Below are 15964 nucleotides of genomic sequence, written 5' to 3' on the forward strand. Positions count from 1 at the left end.
GGTAGGGGCCCAACCAAAAAAAGGGATAGGGGGTTTTTTTTTGACGGGAAGGGGGTCCCAACAGCAAGCAAGTAGTATCCCGGTGTACCAGGTGCGGCGTGCGTGACTTTTGGGGCCCTTTGGGGGGGGCGCCCGGGCGTTGGGGTCGCGACGTGACATTGCCGCTTTACAGTTGGGGGCGGGGGTCCACCCAAGCGCGCATGGTTGGGAGGGGGACAGGGCACGCCCCGGGAACCCTCCCGGGCCAAAAGTATGGTGTCGGGGAAGTATTCACCGGGGCCCGTGGGGTTTGTGCTAGGTTCACACTGGCATCCCATCCAAGGGAGCCCCCCCCCCCCTCGCCACCCGCCCCCCCCCCCCTCCACGCCCCCTGAACTCCCCCCCCCCTTGCCGCTTTCTGCATTGTGCCCCCCACAACGTGATCGTTCAGGCAGAGAATGGGCAAGAAAGTGTATGGAGCGAAAGGGAAGAACGGCGGCAAGCATGCGGCTGAGGTGGGTGCCAGGGCGGTGCGAGAGCTGGTGTTGAGGTACACTCTGTGGGGTTGGGGCGCGCGGGGGCAGGGCGGGGCTGGCAGCGTGTTCATGGCGGGGTGCAGGTGCATGTATGAATTTGGTGACGGAACAGCAGAGCACTAGAAGGGGCGAGTGCTGTGTGCCAGAGGGTTTGGTCGAAGTGTTGGTGTGCGGCGGTAACACCCGGCGTGTACACGTATAAATTGCAACTGGGCGCAGGGCATTGTGTTGAGTCCCCCTCCCTAAACATCCTTCACATGCAGGCCAAGTCGCCCGGCTGCGGTTACGTGGTGCAGCCAGCCCCGCAGCTGCTGCGGGCCATGGTGAACCCGCGCGCTCTGCGCACCAGCAAGGTGCCTCGCTGTGTACCAACTGGCGGGGCATTGGGCGAGCGGGCATGCGGGGCCTGGAGCAGCAACACGGTGAACGGCGAGTCGCTGCCTCCAGTGCAGCGACCTGCACCGGCGGCTGTCAAGGCGCAGCAGGCCGTGCTGGCCAAGATGCGAGCACAGCTGTGGCGCCGGGCGCACCCATCCGCTGTCCACCAGCACAACCTCAGCGTCATCAACGCCTGGTCGGAGCAAGTGGCCACGATGCCAGTCGTGGATGCTACCTTCGGCTTTGAGCCGGCGGAGGCACCGGCGGAGGCACCGCCCGTGGCGGCGGAGGAGGTGGTGTTGGTGGAGGAGGATGTAGTGCTGGAGGTGGCGGCGGCCGATGTGCAGGCAGCAGAGGAGGTGAGGCATGCGCAGCTTCGCTGACTAATGTGTAGGGGTTGGGTGCCTCTTTGGGCTGCAAGGCGCTGAATGTGCTGGGTTGAGTGTGCAGCGCACGACTTGCAACGGCTGTAACTTGTGTCCTGCTGGCAGGCGCGCTGGCGGCCCCGCCCTCCTGTCCCCGCCGACAGCCGGTGGGGTGGCCGCTTCGACGTGCTCGGGCGTCTGCAGGGCAGCGGCGACTGGGCGGACCTGGCCATTGATGAGCAGGTGAGCAGGTTCAGGCAACTGCGTGCATGGGGCACGGTGAAGCGGGTGTGTGCTGTGCCGTATGCCAACTAACGGGTACCGCAGCCGCATAGATGACATACTCATGTGCACGACAACGCTCACCGCGTGCCCCAGCCCACACGAGCACGTAAGTACAGTCGCGGGTAACTTTGACCATAAACCTGTACACGTAAAACTGCCTGCTGACGCGCTGCACCTATGGGAAGCACCGCAGCCCGCAGCGCCACCAGCAACAACATCTGAAGACAGCCCACGCTGGTCTCGCGTGACGCTTCCAATCACCAAGAAGCAGCTGGCCGCCGCTGCCGCCCACTTGGAGGACATAATGGTCGAGGCCACGGCAGACCTGCACAATGCCAGCAAGGGCGCGGTGCAGGTGATTGACAATGCTATAAAACAGCACACTAAAAACCCAACCACCTACCCGGCAAATACAATGCAATGGGACTTGGCGCACAACAGAATTGTACAACAAACCGACGTGAACCAGTTGGCTGAGCGGTTAGGCAAGGCTCTCGAAGACGGCCTCACCTGCCTACTTGAAGAGTGCACACTAAAACCGCCACTCACCGGGAAACACCATCTTTCCCGGTCAGCTGCCCGACATCTTAAACCATTATGGGACAAGGAGGTGGAACTCAAGCAAACCCTCACTAACCTGACAGCCGGCGGTGCAGCGCCAGACACAACAACGGAAGGAGAGGCTGCCGCCATACGAGGTCAGATAAAGGACTGCCAAGCCCAACACCGCCAGTTGGTGGCGGACCGAGCCAAAGCGCAGCGTGAAGCTGCTGCCGCTGCCCTCCAGCACACGCTCGCCACCAGGCCTGCGCAAGGGCACAAACGCATCTTTCAGAAAGAAGCAACCGAACGTGGCCTCCCCGCGGTCCGCAACCCTGAAACAGGCGAGGTGGTAACCGACCCTCCCAGCATTCTAACCGCCCTGGAAGGGCACTTCCGCAAACTGTCAGCACCCCCACGAGGGCCCCGCACAGGCGAATATCGCCTGTCGCCCGGCGCAACGCGTGGGTACCCGTTCGAACTACCTAACGCTACGGACGCCTTTACGCTTGAGCGTAACAGGCACCCGGAAGCACACTCCATGCTTTCTAGCATGGCAGACCCCGCCAACTTCGACCACTGTATCGCCCACCTCTCTCGTAACAAAGCCACGGGCCCAGACGGCATTCCGAACGAGCTGCTCCGCATCTTGCCTCACGGCATGAAGCGAGCCCTACACAACACACTGAAGATCATGTACGTCAAGTCCACAATCCCGGAGTCCTGGGCCACTTCAGACACGGTCCTGCTCCCAAAACCTGGGGACGCTCTTGACATCAAGAACAAGAGGCCCATCGCTCTAGCCAACACTTGCTATAAACTGTACACTTCTATGCTCACCCTGGGCATCGGTGAACTGGCAGGCCCACTCCAGCTGTTCAGCGAATCACAGGAGGGCTTCCGGGCCTACTGCAACACGGAACGGCAGATACTGAACCTTGTGCATGTACTGGAGGACGCTGCCCTGTATGGGAAAGACGTATACGCAGTGTATGTTGACTACAGCTCTGCGTTTAACACAATCGATCAGGACAGGCTACTCCAGATTATGTTCGATCTGGGCCTGCCTGACGACCTGATACGCGCAGTTCGCAACCTATACGCGCACGCCACCACCCGCATTCGTACTGAACATGGATGCACATCCGCCATCCCAATAGAACGTGGCACAGTGCAAGGTGACACCCTGTCACCGGTACTGTTTATCTTGTTCATGGAACCGCTTGTGCGGTGGCTCCACGCAGGTGGGCGGGGCTACCGCTACGGATGCCTCAGCCCGGAGGACAATGCACGGTACCACTGCAGCGCCGCCGCGTACGCTGACGACTTGGCGGCCCTGACCACAACGCTGGAAGACCTGCAGATCCAATGTGACAAAATCTCGGACTATGCAGACTGGGCAAGCCTGCGAGTCAATCACACCAAGTGCGCAGCTACCGCCATCTGGCACAACAAGTCCCGGTCCACCCCGACCCTCGACGGACCCACCGGCCATACCACGCTGAACGCGATGCACCGTGAACTGACTAACAAGCTACGAATTGGTAACACCACTGTACCGTACTACCCGCCCACAAAACCCTACAAATACCTGGGGGTGCAACTCACCTTCTCACTAGACTGGAAGGTGCAAGTCTCCCGCGTCACGGAAACTGTGAAAGAAAAGGGCACGGCCATAGCCACGTCACTGGCCACGCCGGCACAACGCCTACGCATGCTGCAGCAATGCGTCCACACCTCAATCGCCTATGCATTTGCTGCGATGCCATACACGAAACAGGACATCGCAAACTTTGACGCTGCACTGGCCGGTTACGCAAAACGGTGCTACGGGCTGCCACGCAGCTTCCCTACCCGTACCACCCTTCTCCCAATCGATGAATATGGCCTAGGACTGGGCTCACTCTTACCCCAGTACGCGCGTGTGGCCAACCGCGCGCTTGTCCTTGCTCTAAACGACACAGGCCGACTGGGCGTGGTTACCCGTGCCCTCCTGCCACGGCAGCATAGCCTGGCGGGTACGAGCCTCGCACACCACCTACCTGCAGACAGAGGGCGCTTCTTCACAACTCTGCAACAGATGACCCTCGCTCGTGAGCATGGTATACAGCTCTTTTACAAGGGCACACCGTATACCACCCCTACCTGGTCAATTGTCGAGGCTTTGGACGCCGCAGCTGCAGCGCGTGCGGCAGCACCCCTCCCTGTCGAACACGTGCTCCCGCTCGCGGAACTCCAGCTCGAATTCAGCCACTTGGTCGACCGCAATACGAGCCGCCATCTGATTAGCACCCGGGAGCTCGAGAAACTCCTGGGGGCAAGCAGGGTCCGCCACAAACACAAGGTTGCACTCAACAGGCTGAGTCTGGCCCTGGTTGCCACGGCGGGATTGGACGGAGACCAAATGCCACCGGAAAAACACGGGAGCCCGAACCCGCTTCCGCCTACCCAGCGTGTGATCCCACCCCTGGAAGAACTCCAGGCCCTCTCCGCACGGAACGACCCTCGACCCCCACGCATGGCACCACCCCTCACCGCACTCATGACGGGAGGCCCCGCCCCACAGCCCCTCACCCCAGCCCCAAACACAACAACCCAAATGGACATCGAAGAAGCCAGCCCACTCTATCACAACCCGCCCTTGCAATACACGCCAACTGCCTTGGGGCAGATGGCCCCAACTCCTGCCCCAGCCGCGGATACCGCAGCTCCCGTCGCCCAACCCGAAGCCAACCTGCGGACCCGGCCACGGAAGACGCCCGTCATGCGTACTCCCACACACCCAACTGCCCACTCCCGCCGCGTCACGAAACACGCCGCCCAAAAGGCCCGCATTGCAGAAAACACGCGCACAACACCCGACGACCTGCTCACCGGTGATAAAGCCGCAATCAGCACGGCTATGCGCCTCACAAATGGAGACGAAAGCCTGGCCGTTGGCACACGTGGGTACGAAACGGCACGTTCAGTGTTCACGGCCCTGGCAAAAGACATGAGCAGGCACAACCACCTCTGCAAGCCCCACCCAAGAGACCCCCCTTCATTCAACAACCGAACCCCGGTTACCCGCACGCAACGGCCCCTGGCCCCCACAATAACCACTCTGCTCACTGCGAATGCGACCACGCCGTCTACTGGCGCCGTGCAAACCTACCTTCTCCACCAAGGGCAGCCAGCCGCGGCCGCCGCTGAGGACCCAATGGATGTCGACGCCGCAGCACCTGAGCACGACCAAATGGAAGTGGACGATAGTCAGCACGACCTGATGGAAGCGGACGATAGGCAGCAAGCCTCACCACTCAGGCTGTCTCACCGGCGGGGCAAGCAAACACTCTGGAAACTAGCCCGGGAACGTGTAGTCAAGGACCTGGTCCACCCTCCTACTGATGACTGCACCAACGGAGATGCGCAGCTTACCTACGACCTGGATAATGATGGCCAGGATCTGGCGGCCATCCTGTACCGCACAAACCAACAAACTGTCACAGATAAGGAAATTGCACGCAAACGCAAAGCGGGCGAGGACACAACCAACACCCGCGAGCCATACTTCGCGGTCCAATGGAAGCCATCTGTTATCCCACCTGGCCTAGTCACCGCCTTCTCACGCATGGGCTACGCCACGGTCACAGACGTGCGCTGCTTCAAGCACCCACTGCAGGCTCGCCCACGCGCGACGCAGCCCCACCCGGACGGGGCCGGCACGACAGACGCAGACACAGCAACAGCGGCCCAACCCGCCGGCATCCTACCCGCACACGCGCCGCCCACCGCACCTGCGCCCGGGCCACTCGAGACAACACATGCCCCACGTGCGGCCCTCTTTTCATCGAGGTCGACTCGTCTCCTGCGCCAAGTTACGTGGGCAAACAGCAATGAGCGTGAGCGTGACCTTAAGCATGACCTCGAGTGGGAGGAGCTGATCTCAGAATACACCAACCGACTTGCTGCGGGACCTGATGCACCCGCCCGCCCCACACGGCCTCCAAAGGATCGCAACCTGACAATGCGGCAACGTCAGGGCCGACACGATGACGACCCGGACGATCAAGCAACGCGTGCACGGGTGACCCGCGCAGCAACCATCATCTCTACCGTCCCCAGCGATCCCTACCACGACGTTTCCCCCCCAGGCAGCTACGCCATCACTACCCCCACAGCAGGCCGGGCCCTCCCCCGAGAGGCCCATGTCTATGAACCCAGCGGACGTTGGCTTGGCATGCTCACCTACGCACGCCTTCAAACGCTCTGGGAAGGCTTCAACCGGACCAGCAACAACCGGACCAAGGCCTTCGAGGAGGCGGTGGCTGCCCTGCTGCACAGATACCGGCGCGACCCGGGGCAAACTGATCATAAGACGGCACCACAGCACCAGACGTCCCTCCCCTCGGCAACCGTCCGAGCCGTTGTGCGCAGCCTGCGAAACACCGGCAGGGGGAGGGTCAAGGAAATGTTTGCCTCGCCCCTGAACCACACGACCGATGCCGATGAATACTGGAGCCGGGAAGCCGCTGATGTGGTGTTCGGCGCCCAACACGATGCCTACAGCACTGCATGGACGGGGCTCCACTATGCACACCCTCCTGCAAACCCCGATGCCTCACGACAGGCCCTCGTATGGGCCCTCGCCAGTGCCGAGACAGTCAACAACTCCCCGGAACCCACACTGACCATTCTAGTCCTCCCAAAGTACGCAACTTACCCACACACACAGTGGCTAACCCACCCGCTCTGCCGCCGACTCGCCACCTGGACGAACGGAGAACTGGACTCCCCAGGCACAGCTGGGATGGAGCCTGGACTCGGCACTGACGTGCCCCTGCAGAAGCAACGCGGAGCCATACTGGTTGCCGTTGGCAACACAGCTGGGCTAAACGCCTTCACGCAGAGCTGGAAAGGCCTTCGCTCCTCACTGGTAGCCGGTCCCCACGCGCCCGCAACCGTCGCTGACACCCACCTCGGGTCAGGTACGTTAAACACGCCGTGTCCCCACATCCCACGTCACATCTCCAAACATGCCAAGTACCTCGCAACTCACCAGAACATTGCCACTATGGTCACGCCTGACGAAGCTCCAGCGACACCGAGGTTGAATCGGACACAATTCCAACGTACACTGCCGCTGGCCCACAACCCCGAGGAAATTGTATGGACCGATGGCTCGGTATCCAAGATAACAACTGAAAACGGTAGAGAACTACAAGTGGCTGGGGCTTGTGCTTGGCATAAAGACCGTGTGGTCTACGTAAACCCAAATGGATTTGGCTGCACTAACACTATTACACGCGCCGAGCTCGCTGCAATTCGTGCAGCCCTGGAAGAATTCGGAGGTGAAACTAGTATGTTCGCGAAGAAAACGCTAACCATTGCCAGTGACTCAGCTGCAAGCTTGTATCTAATTAAACGGGCTATTAACGAACCACGCCGCTCACATCTGAGCAAACATAAGGCACTTCTGAGTTCGATCGCCGATTTGCTCCATGCACGAGCGAAGAGGGACGCACACACCGTTTTCCTTAAAGTCGTTTCTCACACGGGTCTGCACGGTAATGAAGAAGCCGATAAAGGTGCAGCAGACGTAGCTACAAGCACTAAACCGGCTGACGTCTCGGAGCTCGCTGACAATAACCCCCACGCCACACACTGGTGGCCAGCAACGACCCGGACGCGGGAAGACGGCTCTACCACCGTGCACTACATCTCGGACCTCAATCGGGGCCTCCTGAAAACACTAGACCCTTCCTCCCATGGCGGTCATTCCAAACACACACTCTACACGACCAAGTGGGCGGAGTCCGCCCCACACCTGGACACCAGGGCCAGCACCGCCTACATGACGCACCCCGGCGCTGGGCACAGCCTCCGACGCTTCATCCAGAACGCCAGACAGGGAGGCCTCATCTGCCCCGCCCGGCTTGCGCTGTTCAAACTACGTGCAAGTGACACATGTGCACTCTGCGCCCCGATTCACCAGCGCGCTGGATCCCCCCCCGAACGGGGCAACGCAGGCCACCTTGCCGGCCACTGTGCGCACCCCCAACTTGTTGGGGCCCGCATCGTCAAACACAATGCCGCCGTCCGTATGATCGCGGAATGCCTGCACCATGGCGCCAACGGTGGCGGGTACATGCTGATGGACGCAAGCAGTGCAGATGCACGCCCCGAATACTGTGCGGGCACCTGCCCCCCCAAATGGATGCTGCGCAACAATATCCCCGAGGCCGACCGAAAAAGGATGAGGCCTGACATCCTGTTCATCCCATCCCTACCACGCTCCAACGTGGGGGCTAGTGGGCCCCGCGGCCTTACAACCGCCGGTCGACGGCAACACAAAGTCTACCTGATAGAAATGTTGACTTCTCCGGAGCGAAGTATGAGCGTCGGAGAAGGCAGGTTCTCACGACGATTAAGTGGTATGGCACGGAGTGCCGTACGAGGCGCTATTGCGCCTCTAAGTAGCGCAGCTGCTGCTGGTAGCAGCATCTGCCGTTTGTCTCTTTCTATCTTACAGTACTGTTCTGCCGTGTTTTTGCTTTTATGGCTGAAGTGCCTCCAGCGGTGCAGGCCGCGATTAGCGCGGCCGTCGCCGCTTCCGAAGCTAAGCTTATAGAAGATGCCAAGCGTATAGAAGAGGCGCTGCGCTTGGAAGTTCAGTCGGCCAAAGAGGAGGCCTCTGTGCTCCGCGAAGTTATCGCCGCCTCGGAGGCGCTGTCGCCTCCGCCCGGCGTCGGGGCCCACAAGATTCTCGGGCCGCGCTGGGACCACTTAAAACTGTTCTATGTGACCGCTGCACCGCTGCTGGCCGGGGTCGCGCGCCTCGTGGAGTCCGCCCCCCCGGATGCGGCTCACATCTCGGTGCCAGTTCAGCGGCTCAGAGACTTGGAGGGCCAGGCAGCCACGGCGGTGCGCCTGGCCGAGCTGTCGCTTAGCATGATTGCCGTGGGCGCTCGCGCGGAGAACTTGCTCGTTATGGACGAGTACTGGCCCATCGTCCGCCCGAACGTGCAGCAGCCGTCGGAGGACTACAAGTCGGGCAAGCTGCGGTTCATGGATGTCAATGAGAAGGCGCTGAAGAGCGCGCTGGCGGCCGTGGCCTCCAAAAAGAAGGAGGAGTCGTCCGGCTCCGCGGCCAAGCGCCAGCGCCCCTTCCCGCCCCGCGGCCAGCAGCAGGAGAAGCACGGGCGCGACCAGCCGCGCTATGACCAGCCGCGCCACGGCCAGGGCGGCCACGGCGGCCAGGGCGGCCACGGCCAGGGCCAGGGACCGCGCCACTATGGCTAAAATCGCTGCGGGTGTAGCCCTAGCCAGTTAGTGACCCGTGTCGGGCGGTGCCCGGGGTTTGTATTGAGGGGTCTTTCGGATGGGCGGTGCCCGAGGTTGCGTGGTTCGCACCTAGGACCTGGACTTGCGTCGGGCGGTGCCCGGTCTTGCAACGTCTCACTCATGGATGGGCGGTGCCCGAGGTTGCGTCGGTCGCAACCCAAGCCATTCCAACTGTAGCTGGGTGGTGCCCGGTGGTTGTTTTTCAGTTCAGACCCGTGGCGGTGCCCGGGCTCTCTCCTATGCGATGTGCGGGTGGCGGTGCCCAATGGAGAGCACACCGGACGGTGCCAGTACCCCATGCGCAGCGTTGCGCCAACTTTCGACTCCGAGAGTATTTGCTGTTACAATTCACGTCGCGTGTTGCCCACGTTTCTCTTGCGCCTTACAATGTCGCGGGAAGAGCCGCAGCGGCGCGACCCTCGTTTTTCACTTTCAAGCCAGGCGCAGGCTGCAATTCGTCTATCGCAGTCAACACGTTCAACTTTCACGGGCCGTAGCCTATCTATTTCCAGCAACTTGTCGCAAGCGGCTGTAGGGGTAGCCCAGTCCGCGGCTGCCCTTAAACGGCCGGCTAGTGTTGCGCTGCCAGCACCCTTAGCCAGCACTCGAAAATTCTCTGGCGCTGCAGCGAGCACTGGCGCTAGCGGCAATGGCGCGGGCGGTGCCCCCCCGCCTCCATCGGGCGCTCGCCCGGGTGCGTCGCAAGTGTTGCCCCGGCGCGCACTGGAGAACCAACGCCCTATGTTTGCTTCAGGTGGGCCAGGCACGGAGCCGGAGGGTCTAGATGACAACACCTGGGAGTTTGAAGGGACATCGAGCCGCGGCACGGCGTCACCCGAACCCTCAGTTATGCGGGGTCGTTTACGCGAGAAGTTCAGTTTCTGGAAGTCGCGTTGCCGCTCGCGCACCGTGCTTCAGTGGATCGCGGTGGGTTTCCCTCTACTCTGGCTCGCGGCATTCCCGAATGGACCGGCCAGCGTTTTTCAGCGGAATCACCCATCCGCTCTCAACCAGCAAGAATTCGTGGGACAGGCAGTCCGCGAACTCCTGGCCACTAGAACCGCAGTTGCGGTGCCGGAGCGCCCGCACTGCGTCATGCCTCTCGGGGTCGTTCCCAAGCCCGGCACTGACAAATTACGCCTAATTTACGACGCACGCTTCCTCAACTCACATGTTCAGTGCCCTAGTTTTAAGTACGAGACGCTGGCGGGGCTCTCTTCGGTACTCAAGCGTGGCGACCAGCTGTTCACTGTTGACCTTAAGTCGGGTTATCATCATTTGGACATCGCAGAAGAATTCTGGACCTATCTTGGTTTCGAGTGGGAAGGGCAGTATTACGTTTTCACTCAACTCCCATTTGGGCTCGCCCCCGCGTGCTGGGCTTTTACCAAACTTACTGAGGCTCTATACACGTCGTGGCGAGCAGAAGGGCATCGCTTCACTTACTACATCGATGATAGTTTACACGCGCACGAAACCGTGGCGGGGTTACTTCTCTGGCGGACACGCGTCCTGGCCGATTTCGCTGCAGCCGGTTTCATCGTTAGCGACAGCAAATGCAGCTTGGAACCCGGCACTTGCAAGAAGTACCTCGGCGCAAACATCGATACCGTTGCCGGCTGCCTCACTGTGCCCACTGCCAAATGGGCCGCCCTCCGCACAGACGTCGAGCGCGCGCTCGCTGACACCCGGCGATGCTCCCTGCGTCTAGTGTCGGTCATTGTGGGGCGCATTCTCTCCATGTCTTTCTCTTTCGGGGAATTATCGGTGCTTATGACCCGTCACCTCGTGATTTGGCAAAATGGTCATCGTCGCAGTGGCCTTAGCTGGAGCAGCCACGCATCCCTTGACGAGCCTGCCCTCCGGGAGCTGCAATTTTGGATCACATCTTTTACACAGTACGACGGCCGTAAGCCGCTGTGGCCCCCATCGCATGTGCATACGGTGCAGTTGTTTACGGACGCCGCTGGGCGCTCTAGTTACTCTTACGGTGGTTGGGGCGGTTGGGCCGCGGTGGACGGCAAAGTTCGGGAGGCTGCCGGGAAATGGGCGTTCGAGACGCGCCCCAGCTCGTCTACTTTCCTGGAAGCGTATGGTTTGTGGCACGTTATCACCAGCCTCAATCGAGACCAGCGCCTATCCAACCAGCGCGTGCTGGTGCACACAGACAGCACGTGCGTGTTCCACATTCTCTCCAAAGCAGGTTCCCTCTCGGCTGCGGTACACGATATCATGGTGGATTTGTTCTGGTATGCCATGGCTCATAATATACAGCTCATGACCGTGTGGGTGCCGCGCGAACTCAACACGCACGCCGACGCCCTTAGCAAATGGGACGACCCTTGCGACTGGCGCATCCACCCTCAAGTCTACGCAGACCTCTCGCGTGACTGGGGTCCATTCTCCATCGATCTCTTCGCCACCGAATCGAATTTCGTGGGGCCGCAATTTTTCAGCTACATGTGGTCCGGCCACGCGCGCTGCGCGGGGGTCAATGCGTTCGCCCAGCGGTGGCCGCCTCAGGCGTGGTGCAACCCGCCGTTCAACATGATTGGGCGTATCCTGCAACACGCCCGTGCGTTTGGTAGCACGCTTACGCTGATCGTTCCATTCTGGCCTAACGCAGCCTGGTGGCACACATTGGTTGCGGCGCCGGCCGTCCTCATGCCCTTCGTGTGGGGCCTCCGGGTCCTGGGCGCACACGCGTTGCAATACCAAGGCCGCCCACCCGGCCCCGGCCAGCCCCATAAGACCTGGCGCACTCTGGCTTTGCGCATGGACTTTACTCGCCCCAACCCATCCCCGCTACGGCTGCCCGCCTATCTCTAACAGATTCCGCGGTCATGGAGGCGCTGCAAACGCAGCTGGCCGCGCTGCAGCTATCACCGGAGCTGCGGGGCCTGCTGGTGCGAGCAGTCGCATCAGCGAGGGTGTCCAAGTCCACTGGCACGTGGCTGGCGTACGAGCCTCACATCCAGCGGTGGCTAGATTTCTGCAGCAGCAACGGTGTCACGCCGTTCCTGCCCGCCGGCGACGGCGGCCTGCGGGTGTCCTTGTTCCTGCAGAAGGTCAAGGAGGAGGCCGCGCAGCGTGGGGTGGGGCCCAGCTTTGTCAGCATTGCCAGCGCCGCGGTGTCGGCGCTGCACGAGCTGGTGGGCCTGCCTTCCCCCTCGCAGCACCCGCTGGCGGCGGGCATCCGGGCTGCCGCGTACAAGGAGCTGCTCGGCTCCGCACGGGAGAAGCCCGTCGCCACGCCGGAGGAGCTGCGGAAGCTCATTGACACGCACCTGCTAGCAGGCGGGGACGTGCCGCTCCGGACCCGCATGTACGTGACAGCCGCGGCGCTGTCCTTCACCGGTTTGCTGCGCTTCAGCGACCTGCGGCGCGTGCTCGTGCACCACCAGCTCCTGCGTTTCTACCCGGATCGCGTAGAGATTTTCCTGTACGCCGGCAAGACGGACCAGCAATTCCGGGGCGAGCTGGTGTCCGTGGGGCGCGGCGTGGCGCCATACTGCCCTGTTGGGTTGCTGGAGCAGCTGCTGCAGGCGGGTGGGTACTGCCAGGTGCCCGACACTGCCGTGGGGCCTGATGGGCGCGAGGTGGAGGTGGAGGACGTTGGTCCCCTCCTACGCGCGGTCCGGCAACGGGGCGGCCAGCAGCGGCTGCAGCGGGCGCGGGCGCCATTGCCTGATCTGATCCCCGCTATCTCGTACAACACCTTCGCCAACGGGCTGCACGCCTTATTCACGGCGGCGGGGGTGGAGCGGCGCTTGCCGCCGCACTCGCTCCGCCGAGGTGGGGCCACCGCGGCAGTGAACGGCGGCGCGGACCGCATCCTGGTGCAGAAGCTGGGCCGCTGGCGCAGCGCGAATGTGTTCGAGTTCGCATATGTGCGCGACGACGGTGGTCGCTCGCGCGAAGTCACCATGTGCATGGGCATTAACCCCGAGGAGACGGACTAGTGGTGCTTTGAAGGGTCTGCCGGTGGGAGGCAACTGAGAGACGCCTAACGGCCACTAGGTCAAAGTGAACTTGGGGTTTCGGGTTTTCAGCACCGACTGTGGGGCTTGCTGTTTGCTTTGTTGCTTGTAACGTTGAGGAGTGAGAAATGTTGACTTCTCCGGAGCGAAGTATGAGCGTCGGAGAAGGCAGGTTCTCACGACGATTAAGTGGTATGGCACGGAGTGCCGTACGAGGCGCTATTGCGCCTCTAAGTAGCGCAGCTGCTGCTGGTAGCAGCATCTGCCGTTTGTCTCTTTCTATCTTACAGTACTGTTCTGCCGTGTTTTTGCTTTTATGGCTGAAGTGCCTACTTCCCGCCCACCCGCCCTTGATCTGCCGGTGGGAGGCAACTGAGAGACGCCTAACGGCCACTAGGTTGCCGGTGGGAGGCAACTGAGAGACGCCTAACGGCCACTAGGTTGCCGGTGGGAGGCAACTGAGAGACGCCTAACGGCCACTAGGTCAAAGTGAACTTGGGGTTTCGGGTTTTCAGCACCGACTGTGGGGCTTGCTGTTTGCTTTGTTGCTTGTAACGTTGAGGAGTGAGAAGTTGGTTACACATCGGACCTCCACCACAGCGAAAAGTGTGACCAGAAACAAGCCCAGCACACTCGCCTAGCCGACGCCCTGCGGGATGCAGGCTGGGACGTAGTATATAAAAAGGAGCAGATTGTTACGCTGGGCCACGGCGGCACTGTGTCAAACACCTTGGAACCCCTCCTTCGGTCGCTGGGTGCCACCACCACATCAGCAAAATCCTGCTGCTCGCGCATACACATGCACAGTGTCATCAGCCTGCGCACCACATCCCTTCTCTACTACCGCCTTGAGCGCGAAATGGGGATTGTGAACTCACGCCAAGTCGGCCCCACTGGCGGCGCCACGGCTGCTGGCCCCAGCCCTCGCGATCCAGGCTAACTTTCCACCTTTTGACACGGTGGGGTGAGCAAAACTCACTCCTCCTTAAGAAACGCGGCCTCCTTCGTGAACCGCGTACATATTATTATTATTATTAACGGCATGGGGAGCCTGCGGGGCTTGTGCGGGCATTTTGGCAGTAAGGGCGGTAGGCAAGGGGCGGGCATGTCTACCAGCCTGCACTGCACTCGTGTGCGTCTGTGCAAGGCATGGGGAGCCTGCGGGGCTTGTGCGGGCAAGTTGTCAGGCCGGAAGGGCGGAAGGCAAGGGGCGGGCATGTCTACCAGCCTGCACTGCACTCGTGTGCGTCTGTTCAAGGCATGGGGAGCCTGCGGGGCTTGTGCGGGCAAGTTGTCAAGAAGGGCGGAAAGCAAGGGGCGGGCATGTCTACCAGCCTGCACTGCACTCGTGTGCGTCTGTGCAAGGCATGGGGAGCCTGCGGGGCATGTGCGGGCAAGTTGTCAGGCCGGAAGGGCGGAAGGCAAGGGGCGGGCATGTCTACCAGCCTGCACTGCACTCGTGTGCGTCTGTGCAAGGCATGGGGAGCCTGCGGGGCTTGTGCGGGCAAGTTGTCAGGCCGGAAGGGCGGAAGGCAAGGGGCGGGCATGTCTACCAGCCTGCACTGCACTCGTGTGCGTCTGTGCAAGGCATGGGGAGCCTGCGGGGCTTGTGCGGGCGATTTGGCAGGCCGGAAGGGCGGAAGGCAAGGGGCGGGCATGTCTACCAGCCTGCACTGCACTCGTGTGCGTCTGTAACGGCATGGGGAGCCTGCGGGGCTTGTGCGGGCATTTTGGCAGTAAGGGCGGTAGGCAAGGGGCGGGCATGTCTACCAGCCTGCACTGCACTCGTGTGCGTCTGTGCAAGGCATGGGGAGCCTGCGGGGCTTGTGCGGGCGATTTGGCAGGCAGGAACGGCGGAAGGCAAGGGGCGGGCATGTCTACCAGCCTGCACTGCACTCGTGTGCGTCTGTTCAAGGCATGGGGAGCCTGCGGGGCATGTGCGGGCAAGTTGTCAGGCCGGAAGGGCGGAAGGCAAGGGGCGGGCATGTCTACCAGCCTGCACTGCACTCGTGTGCGTCTGTAACGGCATGGGGAGCCTGCGGGGCTTGTGCGGGCATTGTGGCAGGAAGGGCGGTAGGCAAGGGGCGGGCATGTCTACCAGCCTGCACTGCACTCGTGTGCGTCTGTGCAAGGCATGGGGAGCCTGCGGGGCTTGTGCGGGCAGGTTGGCAGGAACGGCGGAAGGCAAGGGGCGGGCATGTCTACCAGCCTGCACTGCACTCGTGTGCGTCTGTGCAAGGCATGGGGAGCCTGCGGGGCTTGTGCGGGAGATTTGGCAGGAAGGGCGGTAGGCAAGGGGCGGGCATGTCTACCAGCCTGCACTGCACTCGTGTGCGTCTGTGCAAGGCATGGGGAGCCTGCGGGGCTTGTGCGGGCGATTTGGCAGGAAGGGCGGAAGGCAAGGGGCGGGCATGTCTACCAGCCTGCACTGCACTCGTGTGCGTCTGTAACGGCATGGGGAGCCTGCGGGGCTTGTGCGGGCATTTTGGCAGTAAGGGCGGTAGGCAAGGGGCGGGCATGTCTACCAGCCTGCACTGCACTCGTGTGCGTCTGTGCAAGGCATGGGGAGCCTGCGGGG

At 61.7% G+C, this 15964-nt stretch overlaps 4 protein-coding genes across 6 annotated transcripts in view; 3 read left to right on the plus strand and 1 right to left on the minus strand.

Moving 5' to 3' along the window:
• The window catches only part of CHLRE_02g143207v5 (uncharacterized protein), a 2252-nt gene extending 519 nt beyond the window's left edge, over nucleotides 1-1733 (plus strand). Inside the window, exons 2-3 of the mRNA XM_043060219.1 lie at nucleotides 431-494; nucleotides 779-1733. Of these exons, the coding sequence (XP_042927958.1) occupies nucleotides 438-494; nucleotides 779-1276 (555 nt within the window). The 5' untranslated portion in view covers nucleotides 431-437 and the 3' untranslated portion in view covers nucleotides 1277-1733. The remainder of the gene's footprint in view (nucleotides 1-430; nucleotides 495-778) is intronic.
• A 102-nt stretch (nucleotides 1734-1835) lies between these two features.
• Nucleotides 1836-7661, minus strand: CHLRE_02g143227v5 (uncharacterized protein). Of its 3 annotated transcripts, none has more exons than XM_043060221.1 (13): nucleotides 7122-7661; nucleotides 6810-6902; nucleotides 6311-6500; nucleotides 5860-5930; nucleotides 5501-5540; nucleotides 5238-5304; nucleotides 4958-5012; nucleotides 4229-4394; nucleotides 3994-4125; nucleotides 3692-3735; nucleotides 2676-3440; nucleotides 2181-2349; nucleotides 1836-1868 (listed from the first exon to the last, which is right to left on the minus strand). In XM_043060221.1, exons 3-8 carry the CDS (start codon nucleotides 6435-6437, stop codon nucleotides 4233-4235), a joined length of 522 nt encoding a protein of 173 aa, XP_042927961.1. In that variant the 5' UTR covers nucleotides 6438-6500; nucleotides 6810-6902; nucleotides 7122-7661; the 3' UTR covers nucleotides 1836-1868; nucleotides 2181-2349; nucleotides 2676-3440; nucleotides 3692-3735; nucleotides 3994-4125; nucleotides 4229-4232. The 3 variants fall into 3 exon arrangements, with proteins under 3 accessions (XP_042927961.1, XP_042927959.1, XP_042927960.1); XM_043060220.1 differs by having other exon boundaries at nucleotides 6786-6902; XM_043060222.1 differs by having other exon boundaries at nucleotides 3692-4125.
• A 770-nt stretch (nucleotides 7662-8431) lies between these two features.
• Nucleotides 8432-9913, plus strand: CHLRE_02g143247v5 (uncharacterized protein). The gene has a single exon (XM_001690664.2). The coding sequence runs from the start codon at nucleotides 8621-8623 to the stop codon at nucleotides 9362-9364; it is 744 nt and encodes a 247-aa protein (XP_001690716.1). The 5' UTR covers nucleotides 8432-8620; the 3' UTR covers nucleotides 9365-9913.
• Nucleotides 9914-10551: 638 nt separating this feature from the next.
• Nucleotides 10552-13953, plus strand: CHLRE_02g143267v5 (uncharacterized protein). Its single transcript, XM_001690665.2, has 2 exons — nucleotides 10552-11315; nucleotides 12239-13953. Exon 2 carries the CDS (start codon nucleotides 12250-12252, stop codon nucleotides 13366-13368), a length of 1119 nt encoding a protein of 372 aa, XP_001690717.1. The 5' UTR covers nucleotides 10552-11315; nucleotides 12239-12249; the 3' UTR covers nucleotides 13369-13953.
• The last annotated feature ends 2011 nt before the right edge of the window (nucleotides 13954-15964 follow it).

The sequence above is a fragment of the Chlamydomonas reinhardtii genome, chromosome 2 (assembly GCF_000002595.2).
Source record: "Chlamydomonas reinhardtii strain CC-503 cw92 mt+ chromosome 2, whole genome shotgun sequence".
In the NCBI taxonomy this organism is placed as follows: Eukaryota; Viridiplantae; Chlorophyta; class Chlorophyceae; order Chlamydomonadales; family Chlamydomonadaceae; genus Chlamydomonas; species Chlamydomonas reinhardtii.